This window comes from Salvelinus alpinus, chromosome 18, assembly GCF_045679555.1.
Source record: "Salvelinus alpinus chromosome 18, SLU_Salpinus.1, whole genome shotgun sequence".
NCBI classification, from domain to species: domain Eukaryota; kingdom Metazoa; phylum Chordata; class Actinopteri; order Salmoniformes; family Salmonidae; genus Salvelinus; species Salvelinus alpinus.
In genome coordinates this window covers 24215190-24242848 of record NC_092103.1, presented here as the reverse complement: position 1 = coordinate 24242848, position 27659 = coordinate 24215190, and the positions used below count along the sequence as shown (strand labels likewise).

General features: G+C 43.3%; 1 protein-coding gene across 2 annotated transcripts; it reads right to left on the bottom strand.

The window, feature by feature from the left end:
- Nucleotides 1-399: 399 nt before the first annotated feature.
- LOC139544036 (adenosine receptor A2b-like) lies at nucleotides 400-27328 on the bottom strand. Of its 2 annotated transcripts, none has more exons than XM_071350715.1 (3): nucleotides 27029-27328; nucleotides 19227-19939; nucleotides 400-2120 (listed from the first exon to the last, which is right to left on the bottom strand). In XM_071350715.1, exons 2-3 carry the CDS (start codon nucleotides 19556-19558, stop codon nucleotides 1118-1120), a joined length of 1335 nt encoding a protein of 444 aa, XP_071206816.1. In that variant the 5' UTR covers nucleotides 19559-19939; nucleotides 27029-27328; the 3' UTR covers nucleotides 400-1117. The 2 variants fall into 2 exon arrangements, with proteins under 2 accessions (XP_071206816.1, XP_071206817.1); XM_071350716.1 differs by lacking the exon at nucleotides 27029-27328 and adding an exon at nucleotides 21015-21270.
- Between the last annotated feature and the right edge of the window lie 331 nt (nucleotides 27329-27659).

The following is a 27659-nucleotide window of genomic DNA, read 5'->3' as shown; positions in this document are numbered from 1 at the left end:
ACCTATTGTTCACCTAATACCTTTTTTGCACTATTGGTTAAAGCCTGTAAGTAAGCATTTCGGCGCACGTGACAAATAAACTTTGATTTGATTTGCATCTCAGTGCAAGAGGCATCACTACAAACACCCTGGTTTGAATCCAGGCTGTATCACAACTGGCCGTGATTGGGAGTCCCATAGGGCAGTGCACAATTGGCCCAGCGTCGTCCGGGTTTGGCCGGTGTAGTGAGCGTGCAATCACAAGATGCTGCGATTTACTCTCCAATCAGATGCAGTATCACAGCTTTCAATATAAATTACTGGACATCTAGAGCATCATCACATCTTAGTGATGTGTGATTTGCTGTATGTTACTCTCTCCCCACCAGGACTCACTTAAAAAACAACACACAGTGATAATAGAGTTTATTTAAGACTTTTAATAATCTGACAAGTAAACACAAGGGACCAGCTTTTGAAAACAGGATATGACAGAATTGGAATACTGCATTGCAAAAGGGAGAGAATACATTTCAGAAGCTTCACACTGACATACAGTAGTTTCATTAACTGCATAGTGGTTGACCAGCAATACTGGATATTGTATCATACAGTGTTGCGCAGTCATTGGGGTCATTATGGTTTTGGTCATAATCTGTCAGCATGCAACAGGTGTTCGTTAGACCAGTCCATTCATTTATAATGTGATCAATCTTTCAATTTAGAAAGACTATTAGCCTACAGTAAAAAGCCTCAGAGGTGACGTATACAAAATATGTCCACAAATAACAGCTATGTGAATAACAAATACAATCATTTGAAGAAAGAAAAAAGTTCAATGGCTGGAAGTAATTTAATACCAGTTTGTTGTTTCCTTTCCAGGCTAAGGAGTCTCCCTCCTATTGAAAGAAATGCTATTTCTTCTCAGTGCAAGCATTTCCAAGATTTAGGTCAATTTTTTACAGGCGTAGGGAACATGCTTTAAGTTTGGTCCCTCACTTCTCCCCCTTGTAGTTGATGATGTACGTTGGGGTATCAGTAACTTGTCAATCATGGGGATAACTATATCATGACACCTCAATGAGTTCTACTGAGTGGTTAGAGGTGGTTTGTGAGGGGGACAGAGGCCTGACGTGCACTAATTAGATGTTCCCACTGTCACCTCCATCACCTCTGTTGTTCCCCCAAGGTTCTTAGTCTCAACCCCACTTTGGACCGCACATCCCATGATGCACTGCTTCCGCCTAAGCGACAGTGGGGCATCCCCTCTGTGGTATCCATTTTGGATGTAGCTGATTGGTGCAGGGTCTGACCGTGGTGGCGACCACTGACAGAAGGCAGAGGAAGCCTCTTTCTCAGCTCTATGGGTCCCTATGGGACGCCTAGTGGGGCTGAGTTTGGGGCTGGGCTCCAGGGCATAACTGTTCACCATGGTGCCACATGATCCATCCACCATGCTGATGCTAGTGGTGGTGCGCATGGCACTAATGCTGCCGCCCACCCCTCTGTCACCCCCATTCACCTCCTGGTGGCCCAGCACGTGCTGGCGCAGGATCCTGCGGAAGGTGTGGCGGAACTCCCGGATGCGGTATGCGTAGATGAAGGGGTTGACCACGGAGTTGGCGTGGGACAGGATGATGGCGATGTTCATCACCCATATGTGTGGGCGCCCACAGTCCTGGCAGAACAGGTTGAAGCAGTTGATGATGTGCAGGGGCAGCCAGCAGAAGGCGAACAGACCCACGATAATGGCCAGAGACTTGGCCGCGTGGACCTCCTTCTGCAGTGTGGAGCGGGAAGACGTGGATGACGAACTTGTCCCGTGGGTGTGCATGTGAGCCAGCTTCAGGTCCATCAGCCTCAGTTGGCACCGCGCCGCCATGAAGATGCGGGCGTAGATGGCCAGCATGACCAGCAGAGGCACCAGCACACAGCCAAAGAAGTTAAAGTAGACCATGTAGTGCAGGGTCACCACACCCTCAAACAGACACTCTGTCATGCCCTCGGGGCATGAGCTGCTGTTGGTGGCATTGACACCCCTGTTCCAGCCTAGCATGGGCGTGAGGCCGATGCCCACAGAGAGAACCCAGCACACTGCGACGATGCTCTTCGCCCTCCCGGCCGTCACAAGGCTGTTATACCTAAAGATCACATGAAAACACAAGAGAGGAATTCAGACAGGTGCTTTATATTGTTACATGACAAACATTGACGTTCCCAGGATGAGAGAGTTCCTTTTTTCAAGCCCAGACATTCCCAGACAGACTCAATAACAAAGCATGTTCATCTTTCCTGGACCAAACCAATGGCTTCCTGTGATCAGAGAGCTCTACAGAATGTATGGGACAGGCTTCAGAGCGTAACAGCCTTTATACAGAGAATGTACCAGTATCTATTTATATGGGAAATGAGTCCATTGTTTGACAGACTCGACTAACCCTGCCATACTAGAAGATGGAGCAGCGGATATCAGCTCATGTACTATATGTGGACTTAAGAAAGCATTTCCTGTGATTTAAGGAACATTGCACAAAAGCTTATCTACCCTCTGATGTAACCCTTGTTGGCTGTCCTTTGTTTGTGCCCCAGACATTACACAAATTAAAATCTGTGTTCTATGTAATATGCAGAATGAGATCAACCGATTTCTATATATTTTTTTAATTGAACCTTTATTTAACTAGGCAAGTCAGTTAAGAACAAATCATTTAATTTAATAATATCACAAACCACTCAATATTGTGATACACCACAGTTATAGTAATTTCAGGCAAATATTCACTCAGCATTAAAGCAAATATTAAGGAAATTAGTCAGTCTTAAGGCCAATAGTTGTAATGAACAGAATATCAAGCTGTTGTCAGGTCTTTCTGTCTGTTTTCTTCCATTGGCCATGTCTAAACCAGAGTTCATAATGTAAAATCTCAAAGGGCAGCGCCACAGACACATGACCCAGTTGTTTGTGGTTAAGGGGTGGGTTGAGGGGTCCAGGAGGGCTTAGGCCCCTTTGACTGAGACCTCTGTGGACCAGCGTGGCTCTGGAGCTCAGGATGTAATGAAAGCTCATTCATATCCACGCACATGCAAATGCACACACACACACAGGTTGGGTCCCTAACCCTAACCTGCTATGACTTTAACACGAAGGCAATGCCTTCCCACGGGAGAATCAAAATTGCAGTTGTGACTGTGACCAAACAGTAGCTTTGGTTACCCACATGCTTGTAGTATGAGGCACAATATTTCCCATGAGGCACCCTATTTCATTCCAGTTTCACTCTTTAAGAAAGGGGAGATTTCAAGTTGAACATTTTGGTTGTTGTTGCCAAGTTTTTGGGTTGACTTGTTTGGTTGTAGTCTGCAGGAAATATCCATTAACATACAGTCATGGTCAAAAGCTTTGAGAATGACACAAATATTAATTTTCACAAAGTCTGCTGCCTCAGTTTGTATGATGGCAATTTGCATATACTCCAGAATGTTATGAAGAGTGATCAGATGAATTGCAATTAATTGCAAAGTCCCTCTTTGCCATGCAAATTAACTGAATCCCCCAAAAAAACATTTCCACTGCATTTCAGCCCTGCCACAAAAGGACCAGCTGACATCATGTCAATGATTCTCTCGTTAACACAGGTGTGGTAGGCCGGACACTCCTGGGAAGGTACACCACTGTTCCACATTTTCTCCATTTGTGGATAATGGCTCTCACCGTGGTTCGCTGGAGTCCCAAAGCTTTAGAAATGGCTTTGTAACCCTTTCCAGACTGATAGATGTCAATTACTTTGTTTCTCATCTGTTCCTGAATTTCTGTGGATCGCGGCATGATGTCTTGCTTTTTGAGATCTTTTGGCCTACTTCACTTTGTCAGACAGGTTCTATGTAAGTGATTTCTTGATTCAACAGGTCTGGCAGTAATCATGCCTGTGCGTGGCTAGTTAAATTTAACTCAGCTTTCCAAAAAATGTGATTAACCACAGTAAATTCATGATTTAACAAGGGGGGGCAATTAATTTGTCACATAGGGCCATGAAGGTTCAGATAGCTTTTTTCCCTTAATAAATAAAATGATCACTTAAATACTGCATTTTGTGTTTACTGGGGTTATCTTTGTGTAATATTAAAATTAGTTTGATGATCTGAAACATTTAAGTGTGACAAATGTGCAAAAAAAAAAAGAAATCAGGAAGGGGGCAAATACTTTTTCACAGCACTGTATATAATTATATTCCCAGTCTTATAACAGGCATTGAGAGAGAAAATAAATCAAATGTATCAAGGCTCTCAACCAAAAACCTAATTTGAAGTAAGCAAATAAGCATGACCAAAAAGTGAAATGTCAACATAATAGTAGAGAGAATGATTTATTTAAGGTTTTATTTCTTTCATCACATTCCCAGTGTTTCAGAAGTTTACATACACTCAATTAGCATTTGGTAGCATTGCCTTTAAATTGTTTAACTTGGGTAAAACGTTTCCGGTAGCCTTCCACAAGCTTCCCACAATCAGTTGGGTAAATTTAGGCCCATTCCTCCTGACAGAGCTGGTGTAACTGAGTCAGGTTTGTAGGCCTCCTTGCTCGCACACGCTTTTTCAGTTCTGCTCACACATTTTCTATAGGATTGAGGTCAGGGCTTTGTGATGGCCACTCCAATATCTTGACTTTGTAGTCCTTAAGCCATTTTGCCACAACTTTGGATGTATGCTTGGGGTCATTGTCCATTTGGAAGACCCATTTGCGACCAAGCTTTAACTTCCTGACTGATGTCTTGAGATGTTGCTTCAATATATCCACATCATTTTCCTGCCTCATGATGTTGTCTATTTTGTGAAGTGCACCAGTCCCTCCTGCAGCAAAGCACCCCCACAACATGATGCTGCCACCCCCATGCTTCACGGTTGGGATGGTGTTCTTCGGCTTGCAAGCCTTCCCCTTTTTTCCTCCAAACATAACAATGGTCATTATGGCCAAACAGTTCTATTTTTGTTTCATCAGACCAGAGGACATTTCTTCAAAAAGTATGGTCTTTGGCCCCATGTGCAGTTGCAAACCGTAGTCTGGCTTTTTTATGGTGGTTCTGGAGCAGTGGCTTCTTCCTTGCTGAGCGGCATTTCAGGATATGTCGATATAGGACTTGTTTTACTGTGGATATAGATACTTTTGTACCTGTTTCCTCCAGCATCTTCACAAGGTCCTTTGCTGTTGTTCTGGGATTGATTTGCACTTTTCGCACCAAAGTACGTTCATCTCTAGGAGACAGAACGCGTCTCCTTCCTGAGCAGTATGACGGCTGCGTGGTCCCATGGTGTTTATACTTGCGTACTATTGTTTGTACAGATGAACGTTGTACCTTCAGGCGTTTGGAAATTGCTCCCTAGGATGAACCAGACTTGTGGAGGTCTACACATTTTTTTCTGAGGTCTTGGCTGATTTCTTTTGATTTTTCCATGATGTCAAGCAAAGAGGCACTGATTTTGAAGGTCCTAAAGCCATTACATAATTTTCTGGAATTTTCCAAGATGTTTAAAGGCACAGTCAACTTAGTGTACGTAAACTTCTGACCCACTGGAATTGTGATACAGTGAATTATAAGTGAAATAATCTGTCTGTAAACAATTGTTGGAAAAATTACTTGTGTCATGCACAAAGTAGTTGTCCTAACCGACTTGCCAAAACTATAGTTTGTTAACAAGAAATTTGTGGAGTGGTTGAAAAACAAGTTTTAATGACTCCAACCTGTGTATGTAAACTTCCGACTTCAACTGTACTTACTATCCAAAGTTCGCAAGCAACAGATGCTGATCTAAGACTTCTTGATGTGACGTTGAATGTGAGCCATAGCCTCATTCAAAGGTGTAGTCTTTACCATCATGAGAAAGCCATAGACAGGCCGGGAATCGCAGTCCATACTTCACACTTGGATGGTCCCATAGTAGTGTTTTGGTCTGCCCAAAAGCTGTGCGCTGCCTGGACACAGTGGGGGAGTAGTCCTGGTAGATAGAGAAGCTCTGTCCTTGAAAGCTCAGAGTGGTATTGCAGGCTCGTTGGAGAATTTCCATCTTCTCATGGAAAAAGTGCACTCGAAGAATGATGTCATGGGGCCTCTCACCATCCCGGGGCTTTGGGCGCAGCGACCGGTGGGCACGTTCAATCAGGGGCTTCTCATCTATGGCAACAACATCCTTCAGCAGCTCAGAAATGAAATCTGTGGGCCGAGGCATTTCTGCTGACTGTTATTGCGGCGCGAGAATCCCTCTAAACTCACACAACTCTCCTGTACCTTTTTCAGAAACGCAGCCAGGCATTTCACATCAGCCTCCAGGGAGGTAGTTAGGTCGGAGGCATAGTAGCGGAGGTCTTCAGTGCTGCAATCGTCGTAGTGTGCAACTCTGTTGTTGTTTTGAGTGATGTGATTGCTGGCACGGTCTCGTTCCGCAGGATGGTTAGATCTGCTTTTAAAGTATCAGAAACCTCCTGTATTCGGGGCCTCAATTGTAGCAACTACCTCCGTTTTCCTTTCAACTATCTCAGAGTGTAGTAGTTTGATGGCCTCGAGGATGTTCATTTCAGCGCTGCCAGGCAGAGCCGCACCCCCAGGTAAAGTCTGAATCTCCGGGCCCTCAGACTCAGGAGAGGGCGGTGATAACAGTGGGTCTTGTAGGCTGGGTTCTCAAAGTCATGTTTTTGGCCTTATGTTTCGAAGACATGCTGACATTCGAAAGCAAAGTAGTCTTGGGTATTATGGAAAGGGATCACCAAATGAATATTTGAAAATAAATACAGTTTTGCTGCAAATTTCACATAAACTTTAAGAATACTGTGGGAGCAAACGGAAAACCCATCAGTCGCACATTGCGCCTCTAGCGGCCACCTATCATTTGTTTTTCAACAAAACAATGACCCTCCAGGCTGTGTACTGGCTATTTGACCAAGAAGGAGAGTGATGGAGTGCTGCATCACATGACCTGGCCTCCACAATCACCCGACCTCAAACCAATTGATATGGTTTGGGATGAGTTGGACCGCAGAGTGAAGGAAAAGCAGCCAACAAGTGCTCAGTGTATGTGGGAACTCCTTCAAGACTGTTGGAAAAGCATTCCAGTGAAGCTGATTGAGAGAATGCCAAGAGTGTGCAAACCGGTCATCAAGGCAAAGGGTGGCTACTTTGAAAATCTAAAATCCCAAATATATTTTGATTTGTTTACGACTTTTTTGGTTACTACATGATTCCATATGTGTTATGTCATAGTTTTGATGTCTTCACTACTATTCTACAATGTAGAAAATAGTAAAAAGAAAGAAAAACACCTGTAATGAGCAGGTGTGTCCAAACTTTTGACTGGTACTAATATATATATATACACTGCTCAAAAAAATAAAGGGAACACTAAAATAACACATCCTAGATCTGAATGAATGAACTATTCTTATTAAATACTTTTTTCTTTACATAGTTGAATGTGCTAGTGTGACAGGTTAAAGGAAATACTAATAGCCTGTTATACATTAAAAAGTATTAGTAAATTCATAGTATGTGAGGATCTTAAAACATCTAAGGTTAAGAAGATCATGCAGTCAGTATTAGTTGATAGATTGATAACATTTATATAATTCTGTTAAAATCCGTCAAGCATACAAAGGGTACGAATTGTGAGAGGAATGTGTAAACGTTATGTTGATTCCTTTATGTTGTCGTGGATAAAAGTGCTAATCTGTGATCTACTAAATGCTCTTAATCTATGAGCCTGAGATCGATTGCTCTGGTCTCCACTCAAGTTCACGGAGAATTCGCGGTCTTTTTCTCATTGCACTAAACGTTCAATGAGTAAACATTCCGTATCACTATCGTGATTCTTTCTACCCTTTTTCAGGTACATTATTGATGATTAAAAAGAGTAATTTAAATGTAATAACTTGATAACATGTCAAGAGTGTTTAAGGTTTGTTTAGTAACATGTTGAGGAAGTTGGTTGGGTTTGCAGAGAGTAATGTGAGCCGTGCTCGGTTGCAGCTAGCTTCGTACTGCTAGGTACTGCTACGTAGCTGCCATTTTATGTCGATTGTGAATGAACGTGTGCGCTGTTGGTAAGATGTTTTGCGGCGTTATTTGTGTGGTTGTTTTTCAAACACTTTGTTGCCTGTTGATGAATTGTGTTATGGTTTACTGAGTTAAAGCTTTGTGCTTGACAGTTATATTGAAAATAGTATTTGTTTCAGTGATGTACAGTGTATACTGTTATGATTTGAATAAGCCTTGTACCCTACAAACCTATCGTTCCTGTAGATCTGTTGTTCTGTAAAATGTGTTATTTATGTAAAATGATTGCACTAAACGTTCAATGAGTAAACATTCCGTATCACTATCGTGATTCTTTCTACCCTTTTTCAGGGGTGTAACACTGACAACAAAATCACACAAAAATTATCAATGGAAATCAAATTTATCAACCCATGGAGGTCTGGATTTGGAGTCACCCTCAAAATTAAAGTGGAAAACCACACTACAGGCTGATCCAACTTTGATGTAATGTCCTTAAAACAAGTCAAAATGAGGCTCAGTAGTGTGTGTGGCCTCCACGTGCCTGTATGACCTCCCTACAACGCCTGGGCATGCTCCTGATGAGGTGGCGGATGGTCTCCTGAGGCATCTCCTCCCAGACCTGGACTAAAGCATCCGCCAACTACTGGACAGTCTGGTGCAACGTGGCGTTGGTGGATGGAGCGAGACATGATGTCCCAGATGTGCTCAATTGGATTCAGGTCTGGGGAACGGGCGGGCCAGTCCATAGCATCAATGCCTTCCTCTTGCAGGAACTGCTGACACACTCCAGCCACATGAGGTCTAGCATTGTCTTGCATTAGGAGGAACCCAGGGCCAACCGCAACAGCATATGGTCTCACAAGGGGTCTGAGGATCTCATCTCGGTACCTAATGGCAGTCAGGCTACCTCTGGCGAGCCCATGGAGGGCTGTGCGGCCCCCCAAAGAAATGCCACCCCACACCATGATGCCACCCCACACCATGACTGACCCACCGCCAAACCGGTCATGCTGGAGGATGTTGCAGGCAGCAGAACGTTATCCACGGCGTCTCCAGACTGTCACGTCTGTCACATGTGCTCAGTGTGAACCTGCTTTCATCTGTGAAGAGCACAGGGCGCCAGTGGCGAATTTGCCAATCTTGGTGTTCTCTGGCAAATGCCAAACGTCCTGCACGGTGTTGGGCTGTAAGCACAGCCCCCACCTGTGGACGTCGGGCCCTCATACCACCCTCATGGAGTCTGTTTCTGACCGTTTGAGCAGACACATGCACATTTGTGGCCTGCTGGAGGTCATTTTGCAGGGCTCTGGCAGTGCTCCTCCTGCTCCTTCTTGCACAAAGGCGGAGTTAGCGGTCCTTCTGCTGGGTTGTTGCCCTCCTACGGCCTCCTCCACGTCTCCTGACGTACTGGCCTGTCTCCTGGTAGCGCCTCCATGCTCTGGACACTACGCTGACAGACACAGCAAACCTTCTTGCCACAGCTCGCATTGATGTGCCATCCTGGATGAGCTGCACTACCTGAGCCACTTGTGTGGGTTGTAGACTCCGTCTCATGCTACCACTAGAGTGAAAGCACTGCCAGCATTCAAAAGTGACCAAAACATTAGCCAGGAAGCATAGGAACTGAGAAGTGGTCTGTGGTCACCACCTGCAGAACCACTCCTTTATTGGGGGTGTCTTGCTAATTGCCTATAATTTCCACCTGTTGTCTATTCCATTTGCACAACAGCATGTGAAATTTATTGTCAATCAGTGTTGCTTCCTAAGTGGACAGTTTGATTTCACAGAAGTGTGATTGACTTGGAGTTACATTGTGTTGTTTAAGTGTTCCCTTTATTTTGTTGAGCAGTGTATATATGTATATATATATATACTGTATATATATATATATATATATATATATATATGTATGTGTGTGTATATATATATGTGTATGTGTGTATATATATATATATATGTGTATGTGTGTATATATATATGTATGTGTGTATATATATATATACATACACATACACATATACATACACATACATATATATAGATTTTGTTTTGTACTTTTACCCCTTTTTTCACCAATTTCGTGATATCCAATTGGTAGTTACAGTCTTAGCACATCGCTGCAACTCCCCTACAGGCTCAGGAGAGGTGAAAGGCGAGAGCCATGCCAAACCACACTGCTCACTTAACCCGGAAGCCAACCACACCAATATGTCAGAGGAAACACCGTCCAGCTGTAGATCGACGTCAGCTTGCAGGCCCGGCCCGTCACAAGGAGTCGCTAGAGTGTGACGGGACAAGGAAATACCGGCCGGCCAAACCCTACCCTCACCTGGACGACACTGGGCCAATTGTGCGCTGCCTCATGTGATACAGCCGGGGATCGAACCTGGTTCTTTAGTGACACCTCAAGCACTGCGAGCAGTGCCTTAGACCGCTGCGTCACTCGGGAGGCACAACCCGGATTATCTACCTGCCATCACACCCTGAGGTAGATCTGGAAAACAGAAAAACACAAAGCTCTCTATCTCTGAACCAGTTGATCACCACCCTGTCAGGTTCTGGGTTCAGCGCACTTTAAATTCAGTGTACTTTAAATAACTACTTATGTTGTTTTTGTTCTTTACTTAACTATTTATAATTTTAACAACTTTTACTTTTACTTCACCACATTCCTAATGAAAATAATGTACTTTTACTCCATACAATTTCCCTGACACCCAAAAGGACAGGAAAATATCAATAGAACATCCCTGGTCATCCCTACTACCTCTGATTTGTCACTCACTAAACACAAATGTGACCCGTTTCAGTAAGATAGGTGTATGTCGCACGTCACTACTTCACAGGAGAGGCATTTGAAAGTGTACTTTTTTTTTATTTTATCAAAACGCATCCTTCCCGCTAGCCATGATTGGCTGAGATAATGGATGGGCTGGACATGCTGAGAGATGAGTTCAGATTGGTCTTCCATGTAGTATGCTTCCATCTATAACATGAGCTGCTCAGTATGTGTGGATGATAGTGAAAAAAGAGAAAATCTCTCTTGCTTCTCCTTCCTTTTTTAAGAAAATAATTTGTTAAAAACTGTTCAACTACTCACCACATTTTATGCACTGCAGCGCTAGCTAGCTGTAGCTTATGCTTCAGTAATAGATTAATTCTCTGATCCTTTGATTGGGTGGACAACATGTTAGCTCCTAGGTTGGAGGACGTCCTCCGGAAGTTGTCATATTTACTGTGTAAGTCTATGGAAGGGTTGAAAACCAAGAGCGTCCTAGTTTTTTTTAAATATTATATTTTTATAGTGAAGTCAATATACCCAGAGGAGGACGGAAGCTAACTGTCCCCGTTTACACCATGGTGCTAACCTACAGAGTGTTCTTGAGGCTGCTGTAGACCTTCATTGCAAAACATTGTGCTTTAATCAATTAATTGGTGACGTGAATATATTTAGTATACTTTTATCTAAAAACGATGACTTTTTTAATGTTTTACAATATGTATTTTTATGAAATTCACTGAGGATGGTCCTCCCCTTCCTCCTCTGAGGAGCCTCCACTGATCTGTGTAGTAATATTATTTGTATCTCAGAGAGCCATTTGCATTGCCAGTTATAGCCTAATGTTAGCTACCTAGCTAACACTGAACCTACACTACATTACCAAAAGTATGTGGGTACCTGCTCATCAAACATCTTATTCCAAAATCTTGGGTATTAATATGGAGTTGCCCCCCCTTTGCTACCATAACAGCCTCCACTCTTCTGGGAAGGCTTTCCACTAGAACATTGCTGCGGGGACTTGCTTCCATTCAGTAACAAGAGCATTAGTGAGGTCGGGCACTGATGTTGGGCAATTAGGCCTAGCGCGCAGTTCCAATTCATCCCAAAGGCATTCGATGGGGTTGAGGTCAAGGCTCTGTGCAGGCCAGTCAAGTTCTTCCACACCGATCTCGACAAATCCTTTCTGTATGGAAATCGCTTTGTGAATGGGGGAATTGTCATGCTGAAACAAGGAAGGGCCTTCCCCAAACTGTTGCCACAAAGTTGGAAGCACAGAATCATTTAGAATGTCATTGTATACTGTATTTCCCTTCACTGGAACTAAAGGGCCAAGCCCGAACCATGAAAAAACAGCCCCAGACCATTATTCCTCCTCCACCAAACTTTACAGTTGGCACTATGCATTGGGGCAGGTAGCATTATCCTGGCAATCCCAGATTAGTCAGTCGGACTGCCAGATGTGTGGCCTACCACAAGTTTTACGTTCCTCTGCGTACATATCACGGACAAACTGAAATGGTCCAACCACACAGACAGTGTGGTGAAGAAACACAACAGCACCTCTTCAACCTCAGGAGGCTGAAGAAATTTGGCTTGTCACCTAAAACCCTCACAAAATTTTACTGATGCACAATTGAGAGAATCCTGTCGGGCTGCATCACCGCCTGGTACGGCAACTGCACCGCCCATAACCGCAGGGCTCTCCAGAGGGTGGTGCGGTCTGCACAACGCATCACGGGGGGCAAACTACCTGCCCTCCAGGACACCTACAGCAGCCGATGTCACAGGAAGGCCAAAAAGATCATCAAGGACAACAGCCTCCTGAGCCACTGCCTGTTCACTCCGCTACCATCCAGAAGGCGAGGTCAGTATACTGTAGGTGCATCAAAGCTGGGACCGAGAGACTGAAAAATAGCTTCTATCTCAAGGCCATCAGACTGCTAAACAGCCATCACTAACACAGTGAGGCTGCTGCCTACATACAGACTTGAAATCATTGGCCACTTTAATAATTGGATCACTAGTCACTTTAATAATGCCACTTTAATAATGTTTACATATCTTGCATTACTCATCGTATATGTATATACTATATTTTATACCATCTATTGCATCTTGCCTATGCCGCTCGGTCATTGCTCATCCATATATTTATATGTATATATTCTTATCCATTCCTTTACTTATATTTGTGTGTATTAGGTAGTTGTTGTGGAATTGTTAGATTACTTGTTAGATATTGCTGCACTGCACTGACGTTCCCACTTCACAATAACAGAATTTACAGTTGACCGGGGCAGCTCTAGCAGGGCAGAAATGTGACGAACTGACTTGTTGGAAAGGTGGCATCCTATGATGGTGCCACGTTGAAAGTCACTGAGCTCTTCAGTAAGGAAATTCCACTTTCATGGCTGTGTGCTCGATTTTATATACAGTGGGGAGAACAAGTATTTGATACACTGACAATTTTGCAGGTTTTCCTACTTACAAAGCATGTAGAGGTCTGTAATTTTTATCATAGGTACACTTCAACTGTGAGAGAAGGAATCTAAAACAAAAATCCAGAAAATCACATTGTATGATTTTTAAGTAATTAATTTGCATTTTATTGCATGACATAAGTATTTGATACATCAGAAAAGCAGAACTGAATATTTGGTACAGAAACCTTAGTTTGCAATTACAGAGATCATACGTTTCCTGTAGTTCTTGACCAGGTTTGCACACACTGCAGCAGGGATTTTGGCCCACTCCTCCATACAGACCTTCTCCAGATCCTTCAGGTTTCGGGGCTGTCGCTGGGCAATACGGACTTTCGGCTCCCTCCAAAGATTTTCTATTGGGTTCAGGTCTGGAGACTGGCTAGGCCACTCCAGGACCTTGAGATGCTTCTTACGGAGCCACTCCTTAGTTGCCCTGGCTGTGTGTTTCGGGTCGTTGTCATGCTGGAAGACCCAGCCACGACCCATCTTCAATGCTCTTACTGAGGGAAGGAGGTTGTTGGTCAAGATCTCGCGATACATGGCCCCATCCATCCTCCCCTCAATACGGTGCAGTCGTCCTGTCCCCTTTGCAGAAAAGCATCCCCAAAGAATGATGTTTCCACCTCCATGCTTCACGGTTGGGATGGTGTTCTTGGGGTTGTACTCATCCTTCTATTCCTCCAAACACGGCGAGTGGAGTTTAGAGCAAAAAGCTCTATTTTTGTCTCATCAGACCACATGACCTTCTCCCATTCCTCCTCTGGATCATCCAGATGGTCATTGGCAAACTTCAGACGGGCCTGGACATGCGCTGGCTTGAGCAGGGGGACCTTGCGTGCGCTGCAGGATTTTAATCCATGACGGCGTAGTGTGTTACTAATGGTTTTCTTTGAGACTGTGGTCCCAGCTCTCTTCAGGTCATTGACCAGGTCCTGCCGTGTAGTTCTGGGCTGATCCCTCACATTCCTCATGATCATTGATGCCCCACGAGGTGAGATCTTGCATGGAGCCCCAGACCGAGGGTGATTGACCGTCATCTTGAACTTCTTCCATTTTCTAATAATTGTGCCAACAGTTGTTGCCTTCTCACCAAGCTGCTTGGCTATTGTCCTGTAGCCCATCCCAGCCTTGTACAGGTCTACAATTTATCCCTGATGTCCTTACACAGCTCTCTGGTCTTGGCCATTGTGGAGAGGTTGGAGTCTGTTTGATTGAGTGTGTGGACAGGTGTCTTTTATACAGGTAACGAGTTCAAACAGGTGCAGTTAATACAGGTAATGAGTGGAGAACAGGAGGGCTTCTTAAAGAAAAACTAACAGGTCTGTGAGAGCCGGAATTCTTACTGGTTGGTAGGTGATCAAATACTTATGTCATGCAATAAAATGCAAATGAATTACTTAAAAATCATACAATGTGATTTTCTGGATTTTTGTTTTAGATTCCGTCTCTCACAGTTGAAGTGTACCTATGATAAAAATTACAGACCTCTACATGCTTTGTAAGTAGGAAAACCTGCAAAATCGGCAGTGTATCAAATACTTGTTCTCCCCACTGTACCTGTTAGCAATGGGTGGCTGAAATAGCCGAATCAACTTATTTGAAGGGGTGTCGACATACTTTTGTAAATATAGTGTAGTTGGTTAGCTTTAGCTAGCTGCAGATCCATGCTACAGCCTTTCATGCATTGTGGCTAGCTAAGACAATCCATTTGTACTATATGCGTTAGGACAGTGGTTCCCAAACTTTTTATAGTCCCGTACCCCTTCAAATATTCAACCTCCAGCTGCGTACCCCCTAGCACCAAGGTCAGCGCACTTTCAAATGTTGTTTTTTGCCATCATTGTAAGCCTGCCAACCACACATTATACAATACATTTATTAAACATAAGAATGAGTGTGTTTTTGTCACAACCTGGCTCGTGGGAAGGGACAAAGAGCTCTTATAGGACCGGAGCACAAATAATAATATAATAATAATCAATAATTTTGCTCTTTATTTAACCATCTTACATATAAAACCTTATTTGTTCATAAAAAATTGTGATTTACTCACCACAGGTTAATGAGAAGGGTGTGCTTGAAAGGATGCTCATACCTCTGCAATGTTGGGTTGTATTGGAGAGAGTCTCAGTCTTAAATCATTTTCCACACACAGTCTGTGCCTGTATTTAGTTTTCAGTGAGGGCCGAGAATCCCCTCTCACCTAGCTACGTGTCTTAACAGCGCGATTTGCCAAGACAGGATACTCTGAGCGCAGCCTAATCCAGAAATCTGGCAGTGGCTTCTGATTAAATTCAATTTTCACAGAACCGCTTGTTGCAATTTCGATGAGGCTCTCTTGTTCAGATATCGGTAAGTGGACTAGAGGCAGGGCATGAAAGGGATAACAAATCCAGTTGTTTGTGTCATCCGTTTGGGGAAAGTACCTGCGTAATTGTGCACCCAACTCACTCAGGTGCTTTGATACATCACATTTGACATTTTCCGTAAGCTTGAGTTCCTTTGCACACAAGAAATCATACAATGATGGAAAGACCTGTGTGTTGTCCTTGTTAATGCAGACAGAGAAGAGCTCCAACTTCTTAATCATAGCCTCAATTTTGTCCCGCACATTGAATATAGTTGCGGAGAGTCCCTGTAATCCTAGATTCAGACCATTCAGGCGAGAAAAAACATCCCCCAGATAGGCCAGTCGTGTGAGAAACTCGTCATCATGCAAGCGGTCAGACAAGTCAGTAAAGAAAACATTAAGCTCGTCTCTCAATTCAAAAAAACGTATCAATGCTTTGCCACTTGATAACCAACGCACTTCTGTATGTTGTAAAAGCGTTACATGGTCACTGCCCATATTATTGCATAGTGCAGAAAATACACAAGAGTTCAGGGGCCTTGCTTTAACAAAGTTAACCATTTTCACTGTAGTGTCCAAAATGACTTTCAAGCTGTCAGGCATTCCCTTGGCAGCAAGAGCCTCTCGGTGGACGCTGCAGTGTACCCAAGTGGCTTCGGGAGCAACTGCTTACATGCGCATTACCACTCCACTATGTCTCCCTGTCATGGCTTTTGCGCCATCAGTACAGATACCAACACATATTGACCACCAAAGTCCATTTGATGTCACAAAGCTGTCCAGTACTTAAAAAATATCCTCTCCTGTTGTCCTGGTTTCCAGTGGTTTGCAGAAGAGGATGTCTTCTTTAATTGACCCCCCCATAAACGTAACAGACATATACCAGATGCTGTGCCAGGCCCGCCACGTCTGTTGACTCATCCAACTGTAACGCATAGAATTCTCTGGCTTGTATGCGAAGCAGTAATTGTTTCAAAACATCTCCTGCCATGTCACTGATGCGTCGTGAAACAGTGTTGTTTGATGAAGGCATTGTCTGTATAGTTTTTTTGGCCTTTCCCCCCAGCATTGTCCCAGCCATATCCACGGCAGCAGGAAGAATTAAGTCATCCACAATAGTATGGGGCTTGCCTGTCCTAGCCACTTGGTAGCTCACCATATAAGACGCTTCTAGTCCCTTCTTATTAATGGTATCTGTTGCTTTTATACATGTCTTACTACTCGAAAGTCGTCTTAATTCTCGCTCCAAAAACTCCTGTGGCTTATTTTTCAAATTGGCATGTTTTTGATTTCAAAATGTCTGCGCAAGAGTGAAGGTTTCATTGAGTTGTGAGATAGTACTTTTGCACATATAACACACTGTGGCTGAGGAATGGCACTACAGTACTCCCAATATAAGTGAACCCCAAATCAATGTAGTTCTCATCATATTTGCACCTCTTCGATGGTCCAACGTCCCTGTCCGTTGTTCGGTGCTTCCCCGGGTAAGGGGGCAGTAGCTCTTTGGCTGCATCAGATTCACAACTGTCAGTGTCCATGCTAGCTGGGCTAACAACAAATGTAGAATTACTGATGTTAGCATTGGATTTTCTCGTGGAAGCAGAACAACTTGTGTCATCAACAGGTGCAGGTGTAGTACTACTGGTAGTAACAGTACTACCAGTAGAGCTGGTATGTGTCTCTATGGACATGGGCCTTACTTTTCTATAACCATTTATCAATTTTCGAGCAAACGGAATGAGCAGCAGCTACGTTTGGCTAAATACGGACCGTTAATGGAATTCCCACAAGAGAGTAAAGGTTAATGTGATTGGATGTTAATTATTTGACTAGGCTACCTGTATTTGACATTGTGTTGTTATTTCGCTGAACATTAGATGGTTTGATTTTATTTTTGGCAGTGAAACTGTCACGCCCTGATCTGTTTCACCTGTCCTTGTTATTGTCTCCACCCCCTCCAGGTGTCGCTTATTTTCCCCAGTGTATTTATCCCTGTGTTTCCTGTCTCTCTGTGCCAGTTCGTCTTGTATGTTTCCAAGTCAAGTAGCGTTTTTTCCCGTTCTACTGCTTTTTGCATTTCTCCTTTTTCTAGTCCTCCCGGTTTTAACCCTTGCCTGTTTCCGGACTTTGTACCGCCTGCCTGACCATTCTGCCTGCCTTGACCACGAGCCTGTCTGCCACTCTGTACCTCCTGGACTCTGATCTGGTTTTGACCTTTTGCCTGTCCAAGACCATTCTCTTGCCTACTCCTTTCGGATTAATAAACATTGTAAGACTCCAACCATCTGCCTCCTGTGTCTGCATTTGGGTCTCGCCTTGTGTCATGATAGAAACGAGGCTACCCAGGCGAGTAAAAAAAACTCACCCAAATGTATAGCCCCGTTGGAAAATATAAATGGACTGTTTGAAAATGTGAAACACATTTTTATTTGGCGTACCCCCGATGGCATTACGCGTACCCCTGGGGGTACACATACCCCAGTTTGGAAATATATGTGTTAGGATGATAGTTCAATATCTTGCTACATGTCTAAACAAAAGACTCCACATAATTACATGACCCATCATGTTTGCCAGGTGTGTCTGGGGGTGATTACAGCCATCAATTGTATTTCATGAACATGTGTACATGTCTAGACAATAGAGACCCATCCACTTAGCTAGATGTGGCTGGTTGTTGGTTATAGCATTTATTTCGCATGGCACATCAATTTAGACGAGTGTGTCTGGGTAAGCATCATCTAATATTGATCAAATATGTGACCGCCATCCTGAAGCATTTTACCCAGTCATGCCAAGAGGTACTTGGAACATTCAACAAACAACATATTAAAAAATAAATTTAGACATAACAAATAAAGACAACAGTTAATTGTCAAGATTATCAACTAATCTAACCCTACTTGACAACCACGCAAATATTGTTCATTCCTCACAGACAAATTATTGTTATCTATAAACAATCTCCATTTTGTCATTAAAGGCAGGACTAAAGGACTATAAATGTACATTTAATTGTAAGGAAATTAAACCATTTTCTTATATCCTTTGGGGAAAATAATGACATTGATAGAGAGGCTACGTGAGAGTGTTCATGTTTCTGTTGGGGGGATCCAGGGCTGTTTGAGGTGAGAACACAGTCCTGTCTATCTATACTGTGCCTGGGGCCACCCCCTCACAGGTCTCCTCTGGTGTTAATGTACCAGGATGATAATGATCAAAGCCTTTAGTCCTTTCAATCCTTCCAACAGCACACAAACGCTAACCCAATGAAGCCTGTGGAGACATTTATCTCTGTCTGCCCTACGGTGGGGAGATTAGCTAATAGAATAACCCTGCTATAATTAAATGTGTTTTCAGACACAAATGCATTGTGCTGTGCACATCACTTATATCACAGCCAAGATATAACGGGACAGAGGACCTAAATAAAACAATATATCAAGCATAGATGATACCGGTTTATGTTTGATAGTTGTTATACTATATTTGATAGTTAGACCAGGAGCAGAGTGTCACCACCATGCTCAGCCCTGTCCCCAGCCAACACCCCCAGTCCCTTCCCTCTCCTCCCCTGCTAAGGTCATCACCTGAGAGGTCTCTTGATGGCAATGTAGCGGTCCACAGCGATGGCCAGCAGGCTGAAGATGGAGCTCTGAGTGAGCACCAGCACGAAGCAGGCGATGAACAGGCAGCCATGGAAGTTGGCGCAGAAGCCCGTGCTGATAGTGATGGCGAAGGGGATGGCCAGCAAGCCCACAGCGATGTCTGCCACTGCCAGGGACACCACAAAGTAGTTGGTGATGCTCTGCAGGGTGCTGTTGAGGCACACGGCCCAGCAGACCAGCACATTACCAGTCACGGCCAGGCAGGCGATCACCAGCTCCAGGACGATGTAGACCAGGGAGGCATTGTTCAACATGGTGGGGCCGGGGGCAAGTTGAAGGTCACAGCCAGAAGGGACCTCTTCCTCTCTACACGCATCGCTACATGTGCAGACTCTGGTTCTCCACCAGGGACTGTCCGTTTGATGATTAGCAGGCCCAACCACCAGTAACAACTTCCTGTTTCTATAGCCGTTGCCCAGAAATGGTGCCACTACCAACCACAGAGCAAATGAAGAAGTGATTCGAGGTTCACTCTACTTTATTGTCACGCTACAGAAGGTTGTTTGGTTCTCTCCTTCTTCCAATCCTTCTGTCCAATCGAGTTCTCTGTTGCTAACCTCAGGGGCTGGACACTACATACTGGGAGGGGCCGTTGCCAACCGTTGCCAACCAACTGTCACATGAAGATCAGTATCCTGCAGTGAGAAAGAGAGAGTCATGTATACTGTTAATTTCTGATTGTTTATTTCACTTTTGTTTATTATCTATTAACATATGTTTCCCATGCCAATAGTCCCTTGAATTGAATTGAGAGAGAGAACAATCTCTTTACTAGTCCCTGTACAAACAGGCTGCAGGTCAACCAGCACACACACACCAGGTCACAAAAGCAATTTGTCTCCCAAAGCCAGCAGCTCTGTTTCCCACACAGATCAAAGCACAGTCCAATAATACAGCTTTTATTTTAGGACAGCATCCCCCCCCAAAAAAGGTCACACATCATCAGACCCTGTCACGCTTTTCTCTACAATCAAAAACCAAGAATTACGCCAATGAGCGTAGCTATATGAATTGTAGAGACACAGCTAGTACTATTATTGGAACAGATATTTAGAGCAGTGTTTCTACTGTAATCATTAACATGGCTGTTCCTATTCTTTTCGAGGTGTTGTCTTTTTCTCCAAAGCATTTCCATATTCAGCCAGGTTCTCCTATATCTAATGCAGTTGTTGGAAACTTTCTCTCCTGTTGCCAATACAAACCCCTTAGCAAGAGAGATTGAAATGTGGGCTAGTCTACTGAGTTTACTGGGTTTCACAAGCCCAGGGGAGCGAAGGAGAGACAGAGACATTCCTACGACAGTTATTACAGTGTATCAGCCTCACTTCAAAAGCCCGATAGTTTGTACGAGCATACCCCTCTGCATATGTATACATGGATCAAATCAAATCAAATTGTATTCGTCACATGCTTCGTAAACAACAGGTGCAACAGTGAAATGCTCACTTACGGGTCCTTTTCCAATAATGCAGAGAGAAAGATAAAGATGGATACTAGCTATTACCTGAAAGTTCAGTATCATGACAGAAAGCGTAGACAGAGGGAAACTATGACGTAGTGTAAGATAAAGCATTCTCAATGTGAAAACACTGTTGTTCCCTTACTGATAATATACAGGGGCAGTTTTCTTCTTCTATTTATAGCTAGTTGTTATCAGGCCTGACGGAACCCTCTTGGCTATCAAGTTTAGACAGAGATTAGACAGCATACCTCAAAAAAATGTGCCTTCAATCAGGGAGACAGTGTGACTGCTCTTTTATCCTGGTCCAGAGGGTCTGTAACCCCTCAACCTCTCTCTCTCACCCCACATCCCCAGAGCCCCTATGGAGTGAGATAAGGAGAGTGGATTCTAAGGAGGGGGAGGCAAAGGGTTGTAGTAGGGGTGCTCGTCCAGGAAATCATTTCTCTGGAGTAGGTTAATGGGCAGACAGGCAGATAAATTGCATTGTCATTGTTGATGTGAAAGGGATCTGAAACCATAAGCTGGTTTCCACTCTGTCACGACTACATTATATCATTTCTTATTGCTGACGGTGATGTAGTGGTAAAAGAAAATAGGTGGGTAAACTCTGATTGCCTGTTGGTAAGAAAAAAGTAAAGCTCACTTTACTTTAAATGCATTTTCCTCAAAAGGTGGGTAAAGTTTTAGGCCAAAAAATTACTTGGGTAACCTAGAGGTGGGTAGCTGCAGCCCAATATGGCAACCGGAGTATGGGCAAGTGGGTGTGTCGAAAGGAAAGTAGTGGGCTTGTGAAAAGGAGTGGGTGCGTCGAAAGGAAAGTAGTGGGCTTGTGAAAAGGAGTGGGTGCGTCGAAAGCGCTTTGCTATAGACAGTTTTGATCACGCTGTTTGGTTTTTTCTTACCACGCAACTACCATACCATATTTCACTGTTAGTTTTACATAAATAATGGTAAATGTTCAGTTATTAAACTGATGGTTTCTTTTTTTAAATTAAAAGTACTGATGATGAGTGTAATGTTGCTTGTATGTGTGTGCTTACCGTGACCGTCACCCTGATATGGGCTACTAGGTAGCTACTTCGCATGCCGTTGCGTGGCAAGCGGGAGCGAAAGACACATACCCTCCCCCCATTGAGTAGACTGTATGTATGTATCAAGGTGACATCTAGTGCCTTCAGAAAGTATTCACACCCCTTGACTTTTTCCACAGTGTTGTGCTACAACCTGAATTTAAAATGAATTAAATTGAGATTTTGTGTCACTGGCCTACACTACACACAATACCCCATAAAGTCAAAGTGGAATTATGTTTTTAGAAATGTTTACAAATTTATAAAAAACACCTTTGTTATGACAAGCCTAAATAAGTTCAGTAGCAGAAATCTGCTTGGCAAGTCACATACTAATACGTTGCATGGATTTTTGAATGACTACCTCATCTCTGTACCCCACACATACAATTATCTGTAAGGTCCCTCAGTCGAGCAGGGAATTTCAAATACAGATTCAACCACAAAGACCAGAGAGGCATTCCAATGCCTCGCAAAGAAGGGCACCTATTGGTAGATGGGTAAAAATACAAAAATCAGACATTGAATATCCCTTTTATAATGGTGAAGTTATTGATTGCACTTTGGATGGTGTATCAATACACCCAGTCACTACAAAGATACAGGCGTCCTTCCTAACTCAGTTCCCGGATAGGAAGGAAACTGCTCATGGACTTCACCATGAGGCCAGTGGTGACATTAAAACAGTTCCAGAGTTTAATGGCTGTGATAGCAGAAAACTGAGGATGGATCAACAGCGTTATAGTTACTCCACAATACTAACCTAAATGACAAAGTGAAAAGGAAGCCTGTACATAATATTCCAAAACATGCATCCTGTTTGCAAAAATGCACTAAAGTAAAACTGCAAAACATGTGGCAAAGAAATGTACTTTATGTCCTGAATGCAAAAGCGTTATGTTTGGGGCAAATTCAACACAACACATCACCGAGTACCACTTTTTTCCAAGCATGGGGGTGGCTGCATCATGTTATGGGTATGCTTGTCATCGGCAAGGACTAAGGATTTTTTTTAGGATAAAAAGAAACAGAATAGAGCTCAGCACAGGCAAAATCCTAGAGGAAAACCTGGTTTTCAACAGACGCTGGGAGACAAATTCACCTTTCACCAGGACAATAACCTAAAACACAAGGCCAAATATACATTGGAGTTGCTTGCCAAGACGACATTGAAGGTTCATGAGGGGCCTAGTTACAGTTTTGACTTAAATCGGCTTGACAATCTATGGTGTCATGACTGTCCTGCTCAGCTCAGGTTACCAATGACCACAATCCTGCAGAGCGATTTCACCCACACCAGAGGAGAAGGTTGGATCTCAAGGGATAGGAAGATGGGGGGGGGGGGGGGGTTTATGACACCTCACGCCCATTGTAAATCTAAGACTGGAGACCAAATTCCTTTGGGACAAGGGGTTTTCGTCAGCCACAATGGTGGTAATGACGATAGATGGAATATGAAAATTAATGTCAGTTTTATTAAAAGTCAAAGGACGACATTATAACGAAAACATTGTAACTTTAAGAGTTTTCCTAATATGTGCTTGATGTTTATACATTGTACGTTGGGGGGAAATGCCCAAATCAAAGAAAATGTTTTGGTAAAGATGAAATATGAAGTTAGTTGTCTAAATTAGATCTGAGTAAAATCTAGACCTTGCCTCATAACTTGTTACGCCCAGAGAATTCCCCTAAAGGCGGTTACACCTCTGACCCGAGGGTATAAGACATGTGAGTTAAGAATTAACACATCAGACTAAGTGACCCGAGCTGCAGCCAAGGTCTGAGTAGTCAACGAACCCAAAACGAGGTTGAAGACAAAGGAACCCTTTTCTACCCATGCTACGGATGAGTAGCTGCGTCTAAGCGGGTGAATTCAAGTCGGACCACCCGGGCTCCACTCCCCATCGAATATCTACACTGTTTTCATTCCTACGCTGTGAGCCCTGAGCTACAGGGCTGGCTGTCCTCAGAAGACCCCTTTCAGAACAAGGGCGAGGAATCAGACCACTAAGCCAAAAGGACACTGACATCGTGAGGACAACCAGGGAGTTGCACTAGAGAAGTGCGTCATTGAGAAGCCTAAACGGCCCACGCGAAGACTCCCACCGGAGACCTTCAACACGTAATTACATCATTATATTATGACCCATAAGAGCGGCAGTTTGGGGCAAGGCTAGGGTTAAAATAAGCATAGCTGACAAATGCACCCAAATGTATATTTCTCTCGTGTACTTTCCCATTTTCTCTCTCTTTTAAATCCCCATTTTGGGTAACACGCGCCAGAGTGTGTTGGCCCGTTGCACTAAGTTCTAACCAATAGCCTAGACTGTTTTTTTGCGTATGTGTATCTTTTATTATCATTTTAGCTTTCTAGTAAATAAATAATCAACTAAAATTGGTGTGGTACGAACTTAATCGTGGGACTCGGGTTTGTGCAGATTCCCGGATTATGCCACGTTCAGAATGAGACTGTAGAGGAAATTGATTAATTAGCGACTGTTGTAAAATCGATATTCTGATTTTCTTTGAGTTAATTTGGGAAATAGAAACTCAATAAAAACAATTTTCCCGGGCCTCCCGGGTGGCGCAGTGGTCTAGGGCACTGCATTGCAGCGCTAGCTGCGCCACCAGAGACTATGGGTTCGCGCCCAGGCTCTGTCGCAGCCGGCTGCGACCGGGAGGTCCGTGGGGCGACGCACAATTGGCGCGTCGTCCGGGTTAGGGAGGGTTTGGCTGGTAGGGATATCCTTGTCTCATCGCGCACCAGTGACTCCTGTGGTGGGCCGGGCGCAGTGCGCGCTAATCAAGGGAGCCGGGTGCACGGTGTTTCCTCCAACACATTGGTGCGGCTGGCTTCCGGGTTGGAGGCGCGCTGTGTTAAGAAGCAGTGCGGCTTGGTTGGGTTTCGGAAGACGCATGGCTTTCGACCTTCGTCTCTCCCGAGCCCGTACGGGAGTTGTAGCGATGAGACAAGATAGTAATTACTAACAATTGGATACCACGAAATTGGGGAGAAAAGGGGGTAACAAAAATAAAATAAAATTCCCATGGTGCCCCAGGTTAATGAGTTAATAGTTGCCTGATTCATTTAATCACGCAATTCTAAATCGTTAATCATTCAATGAGCAGCAGTCGTCACATTAACCGATACAACGTCATGGCAAGACTTGAAAATGGCTTTCTAGCAATGATCAACAACCATCTTGACGGGGCTTGAATTTTCTTAGAGTTCTTAGAGACATAACCAGAAAGACTCACAGCTGTAATCTCTGCCGGAGATAATTCTAACATGTATTGACTGTATTTCATTTTCAATATATTTGCAAAAAAACTAAAAAAAACATGTTTTCACATGATCATTATTGGGTATTGTGTGTAGATGGGTAAGATTTTTTAAAAATGTAATACGTTTTGGAATAAGTCAAGGAATATGAATACTTTCTGAAGGCACTGTAGATGGTTATAAATATGAGTTATTTCTTGTGTAAACTGCTATCATAGTTGAAATTAAATCATGGGAGGGACAAAAATGGCCACGTTAGCTACCACCGGCGTTTACCCTCCAATACACCACTGATCGCTGATGACATTTCAGTGATGTCATTTCAGTAGCTGTGACAACATGGTAGTTTCAACTACAATGACACATCACAACATGGACTCTTCACGCTGATATACACAGACTGTGCTCTTTGTATGACAGGCTGACCAGTTGAATCCAGGTGAATCCTAACTGGAAGGTTTACATTACACTGAGTGTAAAAAACATTAGGAACACCTGCTCTTTCCATGACACAGACTGACCAGGTAAATCCACGTGGAAACATATGATACCTTATTGAGGTCCCCTGTTAAATCCACTTCAAATCAGTGTAGATGAAGGGGAGGAGACAGGTTAAAGGAAGATTTTTAAGCCTTGAGACATGGATTGTGTATGTGTGTCATTCAGAGACTGAATGGGCAAGACAAAATATTTAATACCTGTGAACAGGGTATGGTAATAGGTGCCAGGCGCACTGGTTTGAGTGTGTCAAGAACTGCAATGGTGCTGGGTTTTTCACACTCAAAAGTTTCCTGTGTGTATCAAGAATGGTTTACCACCCAAAGGACATCCAGTCAACTTGACACAACTGTGGGAAGCATTGGAGTCAACATGGGCCAGCATTCCTGTGGAACACTTTCGGCATCTTGTAGAGTCCATGCCCCAACGAATTGAGGCTGTTCTGAGGGCAAAAGGGGGTGCAACTCAATATTAGGAAGGTGTTCCTAATGTCACTCAGATTATGTCCATTTATCTTGTTTGTATGTTTGTACGTGTGAGCCAATGAGTCAGTGTAAAATGTCTGCATTAGTCTCTGTGTGTGTGTGTGTAGCGCCTTGAAGGAAGAGATAAGCATGTGCACATCCTTTGGAAAGACTGTATTGCAGGCCTGTCAATCAAAGCACCAGTTAGGCACCACAGAGGAGAGTGAAAACAAATAGCAGGACTGTTGCTGTTGGCCATATCACTATATGAAATGCTGATGAAAGGAGAATTGGAGCTTGACTACATCTATGTCCTGAAGTGCAGACACAGATAGCAATAGAGACATAAACACAGCTCAAAGCCAAGCAAACAACGCAAGGGTAATTTATGGGCCCCTGCTCTACGGGATCCATGGGAAGGGTTAAGGTTAAAGGCTAGAGCTGGCCCTGCCAAAACAAGTGACCAATGGGCATCGGTACTATATCAAGGTGATAAGTATGATAGACATTCTCAGTATAAAGTTTCCCAATATGTTAACATAATCAACCTGTTTTTATATTAATAGATGACAAGGTTGGGCTCAATTCCATTTCAGCTCAGTCAATTCAGGAAGACTGCAAAGAGTAGGACTCTAGAAGTACTATTGTAGTAATTGAGTTATGAAGCTTATTGTAGCCCGATTTTCTGAGTTACATTTTTGTTTACTATGATTTTAATGTAATGGGGAGGGAACAAGTTCATTAAATAACCAAAACAATTGTGTATAAAAAACGAAATTAAAGGACACAAAAATACACTCTGAACTTTTCACAATTTAGACACTTGTGTTTCACACAAATTACCTAAGAGACACTTTGAGATTGGGGATATTTGCCTCTTGACAACAAATAGTTATTCTTATTACTCTTATTACTCTTTAAAAAAATAGAATAAAAACAATACTTGCTCTTTTGTCTTGCCATATTAGATGATATCCCACTGACGCAAATGCACAAGATATTCTCAAGCCTTCTCTCCATAGGCTACATGCGTCCTCATATTCTTCACATAATCCGATCGTCTTCAAAAGTTGGAAGTTTGTCTAGGAATTATATATTGTAAAAAAAAAAAAAAAAAAGATATGACTGTAAATTATAAACGTGTACATTAGAAACAAAATATCTCCTCTTGAGATGCGCTCAGAAGTTGGGACAGGAAAACGCAGTAGCATGCGCTCTCATCCATGCGCGCGCCGTTCTGAAGACAAACTCATGTCACCCGTTTCGTTCGGTTTCGAAACAAAGAGGAGACCTAGCTAGCATATCTGGTTCCTTGGAAGTTGTAGGAAAGTATGTTTTGGGTTTAACATTAGTTGTGGGAACGAACCCATTCGTTTCCTGACTCTTAAAACAGAAGGTTTTTTAAACGTTCTGAGAAGAGAAGTGAACATTTCACCTCTTCCAGGAAGTTTATTTTTTAGGTTGCAGGGAGGTTCTGAGAACGTTTTACTCTGGTTCCTTGAACGTTTTCCTGGGAGGTTTTATTAACGCTCTGAGAACTGAAATGATAGATTATTTGGAATTTTTTGAATAACATCC

What these genes read in the sequence shown, in the direction of transcription:
- LOC139544036 (XM_071350715.1), bottom strand. Translation starts at nt 19,558, where the DNA reads ATGTTGAACAATGCCTCCCTGGTCTACATCGTCCTGGAGCTGGTGATC. An exon ending in GCCATCAAGAGACCTCTCAG is followed by an intron (nt 2,121 to 19,226) that starts GTGATGACCTTA and finishes TGTGATCTTTAG; the next exon opens with GTATAACAGCCTTGTGACGG.